Source organism: Ochotona curzoniae, unplaced genomic scaffold, assembly GCF_017591425.1.
Source record: "Ochotona curzoniae isolate NIBS_2020 unplaced genomic scaffold, NIBS_Ocur_1.0 contig_1, whole genome shotgun sequence".
Taxonomy (NCBI): Eukaryota; Metazoa; Chordata; class Mammalia; order Lagomorpha; family Ochotonidae; genus Ochotona; species Ochotona curzoniae.
The window spans coordinates 11,404,535-11,419,996 of NW_024464918.1; the positions used below are offsets into that span (position 1 = coordinate 11,404,535).

At 35.7% G+C, this 15,462-nt stretch overlaps 1 protein-coding gene across 4 annotated transcripts in view; it reads right to left on the reverse strand.

Annotated features, from left to right (window-relative positions):
• Positions 1-15,462, reverse strand: part of GABRG2 (gamma-aminobutyric acid type A receptor subunit gamma2) — an 85,109-nt gene that overhangs the window by 55,180 nt on the left and 14,467 nt on the right. For 3 of the 4 annotated variants that reach the window (XM_040975683.1, XM_040975673.1, XM_040975675.1), the window contains exons 2-4: positions 7,836-7,987; positions 6,304-6,371; positions 2,693-2,913 (exon numbers count right to left, since the gene is read on the reverse strand). In XM_040975683.1, the coding sequence (XP_040831617.1) occupies positions 2,693-2,913; positions 6,304-6,371; positions 7,836-7,987 (441 nt within the window). The remainder of the gene's footprint in view (positions 1-2,692; positions 2,914-6,303; positions 6,372-7,835; positions 7,988-15,462) is intronic. The other variant, XM_040975690.1, reaches the window with a different exon arrangement.

Sequence of the window (15,462 nt, forward strand, 5' to 3'; positions counted from 1 at the left end):
TTTTTAAAGCCTATAGATCCAGGGCCTGGTGGCATGGCCTACAGGCTAAAGTGCTCTCCCTGAACGCTTCAGGATCCCATATGGGCACCAGTTCTAATCCCGGCAGCCCCACTTCCCATCCAGCTCCCTGCTTGTGGCCTGGGAAAGGACGGCCCAAAGCCTTGGGACCCTGCACCCATGAGGGAGACCTGGAGGAAGTTCTTGGCTCCTGGCTTCGGATCAGCATAGCACCGGCCGTTGTGCTTTCTTGGGGAATGAATCATCAGACAGAAGATCTTCCTCTCTGTCTCTCCTCCTCTCTGTATATCTGACTTTCCAATAAAAATAAATAAATCTTCAATTTAAAAAAAAATAAAGCCTATAGATCCTTTGAGCTGCGAATCTTGGCTTGACTCCTGGAGGCAGAATATTTAAAGGAGTGCAGATGCTTTGGCCACATTTGGACAATTATGACTATAATCACAAATTGTAATGGTGATTGTTTGATAATTTTTAAAATTTCACATTTTTAGGTATATTTCGTACCACATACATATAATACTATTCAAATAAGGACGGAATTTTATGAAAACGATATTAATCATTGTAATTACACTGTTTAAAGATGTTTTATTCAAAATAGAATTACAACTAAATATCATGTTTTGTTATTTTTTTCCAAAGAGCTATTATTTTTAAATTGGTGATAATGCAGATTTCTGATAGAAGCACGTATAGAGAATATGCTTGAATCTGTGTATGCCCCTACATAGACCCACATGCCTGTATCAACCAGAATAAACTCATCTCTAGATACAAATCGGTAGCCACTGTACCTTAGATAAATCTCATGTGTGATATTTTTGTATGTAGTCCCCATAGTAAAATTTCACTACTTTCTGAAGTTAGCAGAGCTTAAAAATAACTGCAATGTTATGAAAAACACCAAAGGGATTTGAGGCAGTCTGCTTCACATTTTGAAAGCTACAGAGAACTTTTATTTACTAGACAGGCTTTGATCTTCATTAGATCTGGTGCCAGCTCTTACTTCCCCTCTAATTTAGCAAACCCATGGTGTATACAAACTAGAATGAATGCATTTGTTTTATAATTGTGTCCATTTTCTTAGTAAGTGACTTAATGTTTATGAATTTATGGAGTCATTTTAGAGTATCATATTTTATATGTTGAATATTATATGAAGTATTTAATATATACAAGTATATTTACCATGAATTTTTTGAATCTAGAGATTCTAGAATAAGACCTAGAAGCATCACATTATTATTATTTTTCCCTAAAAGTGCAACAAAAGTTTTATTAAATGCTATGTTTACTTCAATTTCCCTGTTAAGAACTTTCCATATCATCTACTTCATCTTCATAACAAGCCTGCAACATAAGAATCATTCTTTCTATTTTGCACTAAATAAAAAACGAAAGGCAAAAGCATTTACTAGGTTGGAGGGCCCGTAAGAGGAGGAGGAGGAAAGGTACAGCTCAAGGCTCTAACCTTGAGTGCTGTGCTTACTTTGCAAACAACGTATTGAACTGGGTTCCCTCGGCCAGGCCCCTGCTACTGATAGTTTCTCCTAATTTTTTTTTGCAGATGGAAATTATGGCAAGTTTCCTTAGTGTATACAGACACCAAGATAAATACCTGGGACTCAAAGCCAGATTATTTTTTATTAGTATTATTATTTTCTGAATCTATGTACTCATTATTAACCTTATCAATATCTTATGATTGAGGCAGTTCAAGTCCTAACTGTTTTAAATGCGTGGGGCAGACATTTAGCCTCATGTTTTGGAAAGTGCTTAAGATGCCTGCATCCTACATCAGAGCACTTGAGTTGGATACCTAACTCCAGCTTCCTGCTAATGCATGTCCTAGGAGGCAATTAGTGACAGGTCAAGAGATTGGATTTCTAGATTGAATTCTTGGCTCTATTCCTTGGCATCTCTTCTGGCCAAGGCTATTAAACTAATTTGAGTAAGAATGCCAATGGAAGGGAGAGTACTCTGATTGCCTCTCTGTTTCTTTGCCTCTCCGATAAATATATAAAAAGTTAAACACTAACAAAATCATTATGTGGTTTTAATAGGAAGCTTTAATGTTAGTTAATATTAGTTCAGAAGGTATAAAATAATGACTTCAAATTTTTTCCCAAAAGATTTCTGTTCCAAAAACAGAAAATAAGTTAAATCAAATAGTATGTCAGTATAATGGAAAATGGAGCGCCAGAGATAATGTGTTTTAGGTGATCGTCATTGAACAGATACAAAAAAAAAAAGGTGTGTGTGAAGATTTCCATATCATAAGCATCATTTAGTTGTGATTTTCACGGGAAGGGAGATCCCTGTGAATGTAAAGGCTGGTGATTGCAAGAGTGAATGACTGATAGAAGCAGACCACACATGCAAAAGCCAGAATTGTCGCCAAGGTCAGTCTTGCAAAGGCAAGGAGAATTTCATGTGGTGAGTGAAACAAGCACTCAAACGTCAGTCCTACAATAATAAATTCCACCTATCATTAGTGATTTGAGAAAGCTTTCATCAATACAAAGGAAACAAATTCTGCAGTTTTATATATTGTTATTGACCAAACATGCCAACTATTCTATGGATTTCTCATTTAATTTCTCTTTTTAAGCACTGAGTTTTGTTTTAGTCCCAGTAGCAGTTCTTTGTTTTCCCTTTTCCAAAACAATACCTTAAGGTGTAGAGCACTCGACCATCATTCCAAATTCTCAACATTCTGTTGGGGGTGGTAATCCAGTGTGCATCAGCCTTTTTGGAGTTTCTAAAGAAAGTGTCTGGAATCCAGATTTTGCCCACCATGTTGCTATTCAGTCGTAGAACTTTAATGGTGCTGTTAAATTTCAAACGTCTGTCATACCAAGTTTGGGCAAAAAATATATCGATTGTATATTCCTGTTTTAAAGAAAAAAAACAACAGAAAAAGTTAATACAAAAACAAAAATTAAAAACCCTATGTGGTGGACTATGCAGGCACATAGGAAGAAAAGGAGATCTTTGACTCCATACTTTATTTTCCATTTATCAGGAGCAGCCAGGACCAGGCCAGGCCATGCCAAGTGCTAAAGACAAGGCAGTGTCCCAAGTACCCATGTTTACTGTCTCTAAGGTTCTTCAGCAGGAAATTGACATGATTGGATGCAAAACTCGGTCCAGGCTTTTAGAAATGGCATGCAGAGTCACAGGCAGTGACTTACCCCACCATACCACCATGCCTGACATGGATATTTTGAGCCACCTAATTGTTTCTTGTGAAGGGCTGTCTTATGTGTTGTGAGATATTTAGAAGTATCATGGATCTCTACTCACAGAATAACCATCACAATCTGCCATCCAAGTCAAATCATAAAAACTAACATGACCTTCAGAGATTGCTGAATGTTTCCCATGAAACACAATTTCTGGGTTCAGAACTTCTGCTCCAAGTAGATTGAAGTCCAGAAGACTCAAAAGTCATAAGCTGGATGAGTTAACTCATGATAATATGGAAATGCTCAATTACCAAGTAGCGATGCCATGTCAGAGTAGAAAACGAGAACACACACAGAGGCAGTGCCATGAAACTGTCAAATGTGAGCATCTCCTGAAAGATACGTATTTGTTCTGCCTTGCAAGTGGTAAGCATACTAGCAAAGTTTAATGAAGAGAAGTAATAAAGAGAGGACACACAACAGATCAGGTGGCTATCACAAAAAGAAACTGAGAGCCTATCAGATATTTTTAAGCATTTATTATTGTACCCGGCTGATGGCTGAATGGCTATATCCTTGCCTTGCATGCACCAGGATCCCAGAACTGGGCCAATTTGTGTCCCAGATGCTCCACTTCCCATCCAACTCCCTGTCTCTGGCCTGGAGAAGCAGTAGAAGATGCCCCAAAAGCCTTGAGACCGGCACCCATGTGGGAGGCCCAGAGAAGGCTCCTGGATCCTAGCTTCAGATTAGCTCAGTTCTGGCCACTGTGACCACTTAGGGAGTGAACTAGCAGATGGAAGGTCATTCTCTCTGTCTCTCCTTCTCTCTGCAAATCTGACTTTCAAATAAAGATAAGTAAATCTTAAAAAAAAAAAAAGACTCTGTATTATTCTTTTCTCTAAAAAAGATGAAGTCAGCCAGTTGAAACATTTTTTAATGTCCTCATCTCTATCTCAAGGCATATTCTTAGTAATCAGAATGAATACCTGTAATGGTTTTGCTAAAGTAAGTTTCATTAAGTTGAAAAGTTGATTTCATTTGAGAGCAGCCAATGTGGTATGACATGCAAGCCATGAGACCAGGAGTCCACTCCAGTTCTAGACTGACACCAGATTTGAAAGTCAGATTTGAGGAAAGCACCTTGACTATTTGGGCCTTATTTCCCTCATGTTTAGAAATTGCTTTAAATGTTTACTTTGTTCCCTATCATCATTAGCCATCTCCAAATTGTTAATAAAATTGCTATTTTTTTTTCTTCTTGATATTATTTCTGATGTACTTTTTTTTGCCAAGTCTTCCGGTTAAACATTTTTCATGCTTCATCTTATTTAATAAATTGCATTGTAACAGCAATAGAAGCAAATACTGAACTATTATGATAACAGGCTAAATTATTTGGTATTAAAATCATTCTAATGAATCAATCTTACATATATGTGTATATACATATGTGTATATATTAAAGATTTACTTATTTTTATTGCAAAGGCAGATAAACAGAGAGAAGGAGAGACAGAGAGAAAGATCTTCCGTCTCTTGGTTCGCTCCCCAAGTGGCCACAATGGCTGGAGCTGAGTTGATCTGAAGTCAGCAACCCTGAGCTTCTTCTGGGTTTCCCACGCGGGTGCAGAGTCCCAAGGCTTTGGGCCATCTTTGACTGCTTTCCCAGGCCACAAGCAGGGAAGCTGGATGGGAAGTGGAGCATCTGGGACACAAACCAGAACCCATACAGGATCATGGCACGTGCAAGGCAAGGACTTTAGCCACTAGGCTACCACACTGCGTCCCTGTTTTATATGTTTTAAAAACTGTTTTGAATTATGTTGTTAAACAGGAACATTTCTTGGAATATAAGTTTAGGGGAGAATAATTTATCCATGTTTTCCAGACCAGAGCCCTAGATTTACCTCTATTTTATATAGAATAATATAAAGAGAGCAAATTATTGATTTCTTTGAGAATACATAACATACCAGGATTAGTTTAGAAATTTCACCAGTTATTACATTTCTGTTTTTCTGTGTTCTTGCCCTGTACCATCTGTCACTGAGTCTCATTCCTCTTGCAATAAATCATGTCTCTTTTGATATATCAAGATCATAAATCAAGAAGGGAAAGGAAGTATTTTCCCCGAAAGAGAAAATATTTTATGAAATCTTTTGTAAGTTAATTAGCGGTTGGCCAGTGGATAATATAATTAAATTCTGATACATTGTGTGTGAAATACATTTTTAAAAAAAGAGAGAGAAGAAAAACACAAATTAAAAGATTTGTTTCTTAAAACTGAAATTTCACAAACTATAATCCTGGGAGATTATGAGGATTATTATAACAAAAATAAAATTTTATTTTAAGTAAACTGTAACTTGTACTTCCAGAGTATGCACAATTTATATGAGAATAAAGAAGACTTTGGAGATGTGGTTGTAAGTAAGCAGCATATTAGAATCAATTTATCTACTAATAAAGCAAAGCTATTCACAGGTAGTGCTCAGGTACTGGTATAACTTTTGCTATTAACGCTACTGAGAACAATTCGTATTTTTATCTCTTTCTCTGACATAACAGTCTTTATTGCTAGCTTCAAACATTTTGTTTTAAAATTATATTCCTTGTTTCTATATTGCAATCTATTATCAACTCAAAATAGTTTCTTGTTTCAGATTTGAGTAGAAAGCATTGTACAAGAATCAAGCTACATTTCTTATTCTATTTAACACAATATTTCCTTTGAGAAGCATTTCCGCTTTGAAGCAAGCTGTGTCTTCCCTATACCATCAATATTGTAGGATACATTTTATTCTGTAGTGACGAGTACTGAGCAAGTACACAATGATTGTTGAGTTTTAATAGTCAAGCATATTCGATCTCATGCACACATATGGTGACATTTAATTCTTGGTTTTAAAAAAGTCAAGTTTTAATTATCTTCACATTACAACAGAGCAAGGAAGGGATCTGAACGATGATCTTTCTTTTCTAAAATCGTGAACTTAATTGCCTTTGCTGGCCTGTTCCTTGCTATTTCTATCGTCCCACATTTCCTCTGAACCATCCTCATAAAACAGAAATATTTTATGATAAGACTCACCATGTTAATTGCATTCACGGGACCAATGCTATTCACGTACATGTCTGTATGAATTAATGTTGGCTTCACTGTAAAGAGAACATAGTGTTGTGTACATATGAAGAAACACAGAATTTTCTTGTTTTAGTCTTCCTTTATGAAAATGGGTTTATTTGATTAAAACAGAAATAATTAATTCACCATGAAGTTGGAAATGGTTACTACTTCACAGCATATGAACAACTATTTTAATTACAAAGAGAAACTTCCTTGTAAGCATGCAAATGAAATAAGCACACATAGTAGAGTACTAAACTAATTACCTTTTAAAATGACGTAAGCATTAGAAAACACTGCACTTAGCTTTTCTTCATCTTTCGGACATCTCGAATTTCACCTTTCTATCAAACTCTGGAATCTATTTTTACATTGTAGTCTGACTTAACCACAATAAATCATAATTACTTAGTGTCCTTAAAAAATCATGCATTAAAAGTAGGAAGTAGACATGCAGAACAAGAAAAGGAATTTTGTTTGAAACATTGCTCCTTGTTGATCCTTTGTTTGATCATTGTATCTTCCCACACTTGTAAGCAACACAAAATCTATCTTCCATATTGGCTTATCAGATGCTGTGACTCCACAGATACTTTGAAAATATATATATATAGACACCCCATTACACCTCTGTTTTTCAGAATGGATTGAGATGAGAATATGTAATATGACAATCATGATCAAACATATGTGACTAACTGTCGTCTAACATTTAATGAGCAAAGATTCAAGATGTTATGTGGGGCTTCAATTCAGCAAGTATACCTGTGTCACATTTAACCCATTTTCTGTGAAAGTACTATGTCCTAACTCTGTGGCAAACTCCAGTCTTTGCCATTATCAGCAATCAAATTCTTGATGGCACCTCAGTGCAGCTGTTCCTCTGCCTCTGGTCTTTGGACTTGACACACAGTCCAACGTGTTTGGGTTCACAATAACGAAGCAGGCGAAAGTGAGCATGCCCGTTTTAAAGCTTGCATTAAGCCTCCTGAGCTTCTGTTGCCTTTCTTGCTCCTTTGACTTCCATGAGAACGGTTTCCTTGTTTGTCTGCTGTCCCGGGGAACATCAGTTTGCCTGAGTTTACATTAGTCCACCCCCAAACCCGTTATGAAATAAGTGCTGACTGTTACAAGGCAGTGGATCATTGTAGAAGGCTTTTAAACAGCAATAGGGACGTGTGCACCTCTTTTCACTATTTTAGTTTTATTTCTAAATGTGTTACTTCATAGATTTTTAACTTGTCTACAATCTCTCTAGGATAATTTGAGTTTCTGGCTCTCAAATCACAATTGTAAATTGTATCTCTGAATTTTGAACTTAAGATCCCTAACCTCCAACAGGTGTAATGGTTTGTATTAACTCTATTAATTTTTACATCGCATAAACAAAGTATAATGTAAATCCTTCTGGCTCATCTTTCATCTAACATTTTCTTTTAATAAGGAAGACATATGTATTTCTATCTGTAGCATCTCCCAAAAGAGCTTTCATTTACCTCCTATATCAGGTCGGAGTTTATTGTCATATCCTTCCAGCAGGTTGTTTAATATGACCGTGACGTCACCCTCAGGAACTTTGGGAGTCAAGACCCAGGTTTTATTAGAAGCATAATCTTCATAGTCATCATCAGATTTTTGGCTAGTGAAGCTAAGAAAGCAAAAATACTAATCAGCAAACATATCGTTTACATCCAAGTTAACTGAACCGACGGACCACTGGGGGAAAAAGAGAAATGAAGCAGGTCTACAAGAATATTCAGAAAAATAAAAACTCTAGCTAATTAAATTACAGTCTCAGAGAAACAATTGTTAATATGCACTATCCAGTTTTCCAGAATGGTTTGCTTTTCCATCTATAAATATACCATGATTTTATCAGGGCTTTTTTTTTTCCTTCCTAGATTATTATTCTTTCTAATTGTTTCAAGATATTAAAAAAAACAGCTATTTTTATTACAGGAATGCTTATTTGCTCATAATGTAGTCTAAGAATTCAGGCGTAATGCCTACTCCCGTTTTCTTTCTGAAGTTAACTTGCTCCAACCTGTTAATGAAAGTAAAAGACGGATAACTAGATTCCCTCCCACACACCTGCAAACGTGACTCTTCTCCCTCGGCCGAGCTACGAGGGAAACCTCTGTCTGCCTGTTCTTCCCTCAGGGTGTGTGCATTTTTTTTTCTTGATTTGCACAGAAGGCAAGGGCTGTTCATTTATCTTTGATAGTTAAGAAGCTGTTACTCGGAGGAAAAATGTAGTCCTACATTCTAAACAAGTGGAGTGTTACAGTAAAGGTTTGTGTGCTGGGAACTTATAACAATGGCTAATGAATGACAAGATGAGAAATGAAAAGATCTGTATTGGCTACACCACATAACCCCTGTGATTTTAGTAGAAATTAATCCAGATTAACTTGTTTCCATCTTTTTGAAGCCCGTTCCGTTTTCCCATCTGTTAGGGACCCCTCAGCTTTGGGCTGGAAGCTAAGAATGACTTTAGGATGAGAGGAAAATTCCCTTAGCCTCTTGATTTTGCCTGGCACAAGTTGGATCTCTTTATGTTCCCACATAAAGGATGATTATGTTTTCCTGACGCAAGGACAACACAAACTTTTGCAAAATATACTGTTTTCATTTGTTAGCACTAGGTGGATATTTGTTATTTCTGTGGCTAAAGTAAAATTTAAAAGTGCAACCTTAAAATATTAAGTTTATCTTCCCTTGTAATCTTACATTTATTTTTCTAAATACATATTATAGAATTTATCCTGTCAGATACCAAAACATCACTGTTTTCTGGAAACACACACACACGTATATTCTCAAACCATACTGTTGATATATACACACATATAATGAAGTTGTATTACATATATGGAATGCATGTGTCATGACTCTATACATGTGAGTATATATATATATGTATGACTAAATACTATAGAAGAAAAATTGTCAACTGGTTTGCTAATATAAAATAAGATTGGAAGATGAGTGAAGTTCAGTATAAAAATAAGATAGTATAAAAATAAGATTGGAAGATGCGTTTGGCACAGTAGCTAAAATCTCCAAATCTCAAATTGAAGTGCCTTTTTTTGGGGTGCTGGGTTATTTCCAATCCAGATTTGTGTTAGTGTACATCATTTACCTACCAGCAAATGATGGCACAAGTACTTGGATCCCTGCAATCTACTTAGAATGTTTTCTTTGATTTCTGGGCCTCTGCCTTCAGCCTGGCTTAACACTGCCCTTTGGGAAGTGGACAAGCATATTAAGGATGTTCTCTCCCCCTCTTTCTCTTTCTTTCATCTGCTTTTTCATCAATGTAAGGGATATATATTAAATGCTCTGATTTCTTCTTTTATTGAACCAGGTTACATGAATGAATACATAATCTAAGGGTAATAATGCTATTATCCTTTTGACTTGGAGAGTAGAGACAAGAGGTTCTCTGTTCACAAAAAGATGCCGCATTCCTAAATCACACACATAACTTTCTGAATCTTCATCGATTGGATGCCAGAATGATTGTGTAATGAATATTTCATTTAAAAGTGCTGGTGACAGATTTTCTCTTCATATTTTAGGATATCTGTGTGGTCAGTCAAGATTTAAAATTGGAATAGAGTTTGGAAGTATTAGGTATCTCACTTCTTTCCTTCGTGACTTATCATTTTATGATCTTGGGGAAGTAACTCAGTCTGGCTAAGCCTTCGAGTTCTTATCTAAAAATAGAAAATAAAATAGTCATTTTTGTTTAGGATTAAGATAATGCTTATCTGTCTGAGTGCTTAGTACAGTGCCTGCCAGGTATTCCTGGAAATAAGTCCACTGCAATTGTTGTTATAAAGTGACCGATGCTCGGTTTATAACAACAGCTCCAACCATGTAACTGAAACCTAAATCTATGGATGCTGCTTCAAAGCTTTTGTTTAATACAGACTGAGAAGAACTAAGAAACAGCTGTTTTCCAGGAAGAAAAATAATTATCCCCTACAGTATAAATAAATGAGATTTTTCTTTTCCACAAATCTGGCAGCTGAGGTCTAAATTAAAGGGGTTGTTTGAGAATCTGGGATTGTTTCCAGAAAAGTATTTCCTTCATTCAAGGTTGGCTGTTTCTTGTGTTGGAACGCTCTGGAGGCAAGATCCTCTGCATTCTCGGATGAGCTCTTTAGGGATCATGAAGTCTGAATGTCAGGTGCAACAGTCTATGGAGTTATGAACTTCATGAGAATGTCTGGGCAGAAACAGATTTATAATGACTGGAGAAAATGTACTTCACAGTTGAGCGAGCTAAGAACAAACAAATATTGAAATTCTGGCTGAAGGCAGCTGCCTAAATCTAACACTCATTTTAAGGTTCTGTGAGTTTTCATAGGTTTCGTAAAACCTTATTTTATTATGGGTGAAAAGACTGGTCGTTACATTCCTCTGATAGAGTAAAAGATAAAGTATTTGGATGAGAAGTAAAAAATGCTATTCTTTTCATTTGAACATCTTAGCATTCATTGGTATTTAGCATCATAAAGACTGAATTAATATCTTCCTTTTACTAGTATAATCAGATAAGAGACTACATAAAATTCAGAGCTTGCTTAGTTTTAAGTGTGAACTAGTTTAAATAGTTAATGCTATATTCTTTTATAACATTAATGTTGCTACTTTTTTTTGGTATACGTTTTGGGTTACTGTTATTTCATACTTGCAGTGAGTCACATACACATTATTTTATCTATCAAAATAAATTTACCAAGCCATATATTCCAGGAAGATAATGCCTTTGAATAATTTCTGTTAAAATGTCTTTTGCATGATATTTCCCACTGTTATCTGTGTTATCTCTAAAGTGCGAATATTCAAGAATAGCTAATAAATCTCTGTTGCTATCTAATAAAGGCCCTATTCCTCCCTTTTACCACACTCAGAGGAATCTTTTGTTCCCCAAATTCATGTCAAGTTATAGAATCCCCTGGGAATCCTGTACTTCAAAAGTCTTAACACATATGTTCTTGTATGTTGCCTCATTCTATTGCCTAATATTTGAGTCTGGAAAGCGTGACAATCTGCAATACCTTTGAGTACCTTTTCCTCTCTGCCTACCAGCTAGCTATTCTCTGCATTAGCCCTAAACCTAATATTTAGCATGACTAATTTCTTCTCTAATCTCAGCAAAAAAAAAAAATCATCTAGCTGTCTAGCTGTGGAAGCTATGTCTGACTGCATTACCTTTATTTGTTGTCTGCTTCTTGTGTCAGATGCTCTAAGAAGTAGATTGATTATTTCACTGGACTTATCACAATGCATATTTATATATAGTATTTACTCTGTCACTATTATTAAACCTGCAAGTTTCATGAGGATGTGGATAATAAACATTTATAGAAAAATATAGAAAATAACTTTTGAAAACCAGTTTTACTCAAAATGATAATACCAAACCAACAGGTACTGTTATATATTCATTATATTAGTGGAATCACTTGAAGGACATTTACATATTCTCTAAGTTAAACCTAAAACACTGAAATTATCTCCCTTTCATAGAAAATGATATAGAATATCAAAAGACATTAACTATCTTGCTGAAAGACTTTAGCAAGGAACTAGGAAAATTTTGCTCCTATGCATTTATTGAAAAATGAATTCATCAAAAATGAATGCATGCCCCAATTCATTACCCCTTAGGACAGTGCATTAATTTAGGCTTGGACCGAATAAAAGGATACAATACCTTGCATATACATTTGTTAATGTTCAGATTTTAGAAACTCATGCTTGTGGATACTCATCATTTGATACCTCCACATTTATTAATAAAAACAGAACTAAAAATTAACCTCATAGATGCCATAAGCTGTCTCATTTGAATATCTTCCCTACTTGAAAACAGTACAATACCAAAGAAAGCAGGATAAGACAAGCCAGTTAATTTTAAATGGTCCTGTCCAACTACCAGGTAGAGTGCATTAGCTGACATTCATTGAGGGCAAAGAAAGCTCAGAAAATGATCGTAACAGTTGTATGTTCCACCATGTGTTGTTTGGAAGAACTGGAAGATGTTTAAAGATATGGTAGTGTACCTAGGACAGAAATACTGAGGCATCAGGGGCTGTTTTGGGCCGAGCCTCTCAGGGACCTGTGAGATTCTATAAATTTAAAGGAATCTAGGTGACAAGATGTCTGGAGAGGAGGAAAGGGTTGTTTGTATGTGAATGCACTTTAGTGTATATATGCATAAAGGATAGAGTTAGGACAGAGAAGTCAGTCACTTACAGTAAATTCCACAAAACAACTCCCTTACCTAACAGTTAAAATGCCTGAACACCTTGGTAATAAGTTAAAAGCTATTGGTGAATGTTTACTCAAATAAATCAATTATCAGATGTATAATTTCCACTATGAAAAATGAAAACTGTTAATTGCACAAAATTGTAAATCTTGCGTTTCAGGGTGCTTTGATTTAGCTTCTTAATCAGGTATCCAAAAGCTTGGATTTTGTCTTCTCTTTTTCAACCCAAAGATTATTTGATTATGTGGTCGCAAGACGCTGGCAAGAACTAATCTCTGTACTTCCTGGTTCACATCCATAAAAACAGATAAGTCTTTTGAAGGTTTTACTAAAATAAATAGGTGCAGTAAGATGTCCAATTTTCCATAAGCCCCTAGAAGCTACTAAACGGTGCAATGCTAGCCTGAACACAGACACATATGAGTCAGATACCTATAGAAAGAATATGATGACATGTTGAATATGTCATTTTTAGTTACAGGTACTCTCATGAGATGGACTTCATAGTGACTGAATGAGATCAGGGATTTTTTTTTTTTTGAGGATAAAGAGTGAAAAGTAGGGAAGGCAGCAGTAATATTCACCTAACCAAAAAAAAAAGTAACGGAAATTCATGAATATGGGGTCATGTTTTAGGATTATGACTGAAGTTGATTTTCTCCTTATCATACTCTTATTTATTTTAACACCTCACAAAGTTATAGGATATAGAGAGGCTCACACTCATACAGTGCTATAGGAAACGTATTTTGACATTTTCTGCTAATGAAGAGCATATATATACTCTGTAAGTCAGAAATTGCACCCCTGGGTTTATTCCAAAAAGAAATGTGTGTCCATGCTTGCTAAATGGCATGCATTAATTCCATGCTTATATTATTGACAGCCAAAATATTGAACATAACAAATACCAAAAATAGAATGGGTGACTTAAAATATACTTTAGTTGCATAATGAAATATTATATAATATAAAGTAGTGCACTGTCAATATCTGTAACAAAATAAATTGGAATAAAATTCTGCATATGTATCCATTTTCAACCACATACATATTGCATTTTTTGTTTCAAGAAAACTTCATTAATAGCACTCTAAAAATCAAGCCAATAACTACTTCAAAGTTAACAAAAAGAGATTAGAAACTGAAGACTGGATGAGGACATTGTCTGGATGATGGCAGTATTTTATTTCCAAATGTATTTTTTATTAGGTGGGTTTTTATTTGAATTTATGGATATTCCATTAAACTTCATTTATGTCATGATTTTAAAAGATTTATCATCATTCACAATTGATTAATTGACTTAAGAAGCAGAGTGACAGAGAGGGGATATCACAGTGAGACGAAGACACAGACGGACAGAGAAAGATGTGGGATCAGAAAGAGAGAGAGAACTTTCATCCATTGATTCACTCTTCGAATGGAAGCAAGACCTGGTTCTGGGCCAGCCAGAGCCAGGAGCCAGCAACTTCATCCTGATTTTCCACAAGGGGGGCAGCAGTACAAGAACCTGGGCATGTGGTAGTAGGCATATTGGCACAAAGTTGGGCAAAAAGTTGAGAATTTAAAGCTGGAACCAGATACTAAAATAGTAACATATACAGATGGCAGGGTTCCAACCTGCTGCACCACAGCATTTCCACTTTCCTGTGTACCTTTAAAATGTTTTACTTATAAATTAATAACAACAAAAAACCCTTAAAATAATTAAATCTTGGGTATAGGCTAAGAAGCAAAACGATAAGCCCCAAAGAGCAAGAACTGATTAAGTCTTTTCTAGTAGCGGTTTCTAAAACCTTACAAATGCCTGATACTTGGTAAACACACAGTCTATACTTGTATCCATGTAACAATTATAGTTAACACTAAATGGAGCCGCCTGTTTTGCATGCTGTTGTAATCATGATTATCAGAATGCATGTTACTATTTCTGTCTTCATTAAATGCTATTGATCCCTTGTACGTAAAATCTCAGATGCCATACATTTTCAATGTTGTTTGGATTAAAATGAAACAAGGCCAAGATGAACGCAAGAAACTAACTGGAATCCATCTCATCTATCTATGCCTGTTGGATAGGAGAGAAATAAATGTGTGGATGATAAATAGTGTGAGAAAGACATGCCAATGGCCAATTGTTAAACTGGTGTATTTCTAATTTACTGCCTGGTTTATAAAAAAAAATTAACACAATTATTTATACAATTCTAAAAATAGTATTCTTGATTTCTCATTTGCGTATTTTCTGCTACTGAATAAAATCTGTGTGGACTTCCTTTCACAGAGTGATGAGAGACCTTGGGAAAATTGATTTAACTTATCTTATGATAGGAACCTACAGAGAGTCCATCGTGTTAGTCAAGACAGTGACTTTTATTTTATGAAGTGATAGAAGTTAAACACTGTATCTGTACCAGAAAAGTCATTAGACTAAAATGATAACTTGGTAACAAAATATACAAATTTAATTTGGAGAGATCATCTCCCTCACTTCAGAAAAGCATATGTATGCTACAACTTTTACTATGTTTATTTTAAAATTTGTAAAAAAAAAAAAAAAAAGACTTTATTACTTGAGAATCAGAGAGACAGAGAAGACAGGCATACTACAGGATGGTTCGGAAGCTCTCCAGATGCCCAGGAATGAAAAATTCAATCCACTTCTCCCAGGCATTTGGCTGTGACCCAACTCACTTAGCTATCACCTGCGGCTGCCCAAGCTGCCGAGTTGCAGGAAGGTGACCCACTGGGAGTGGAACAGGGACTTGGATCCAGGCACTCTGATGTGCAGTTTGGGCATCTCACCCGGGTCTCAGTTGCTGCACCGCAACACC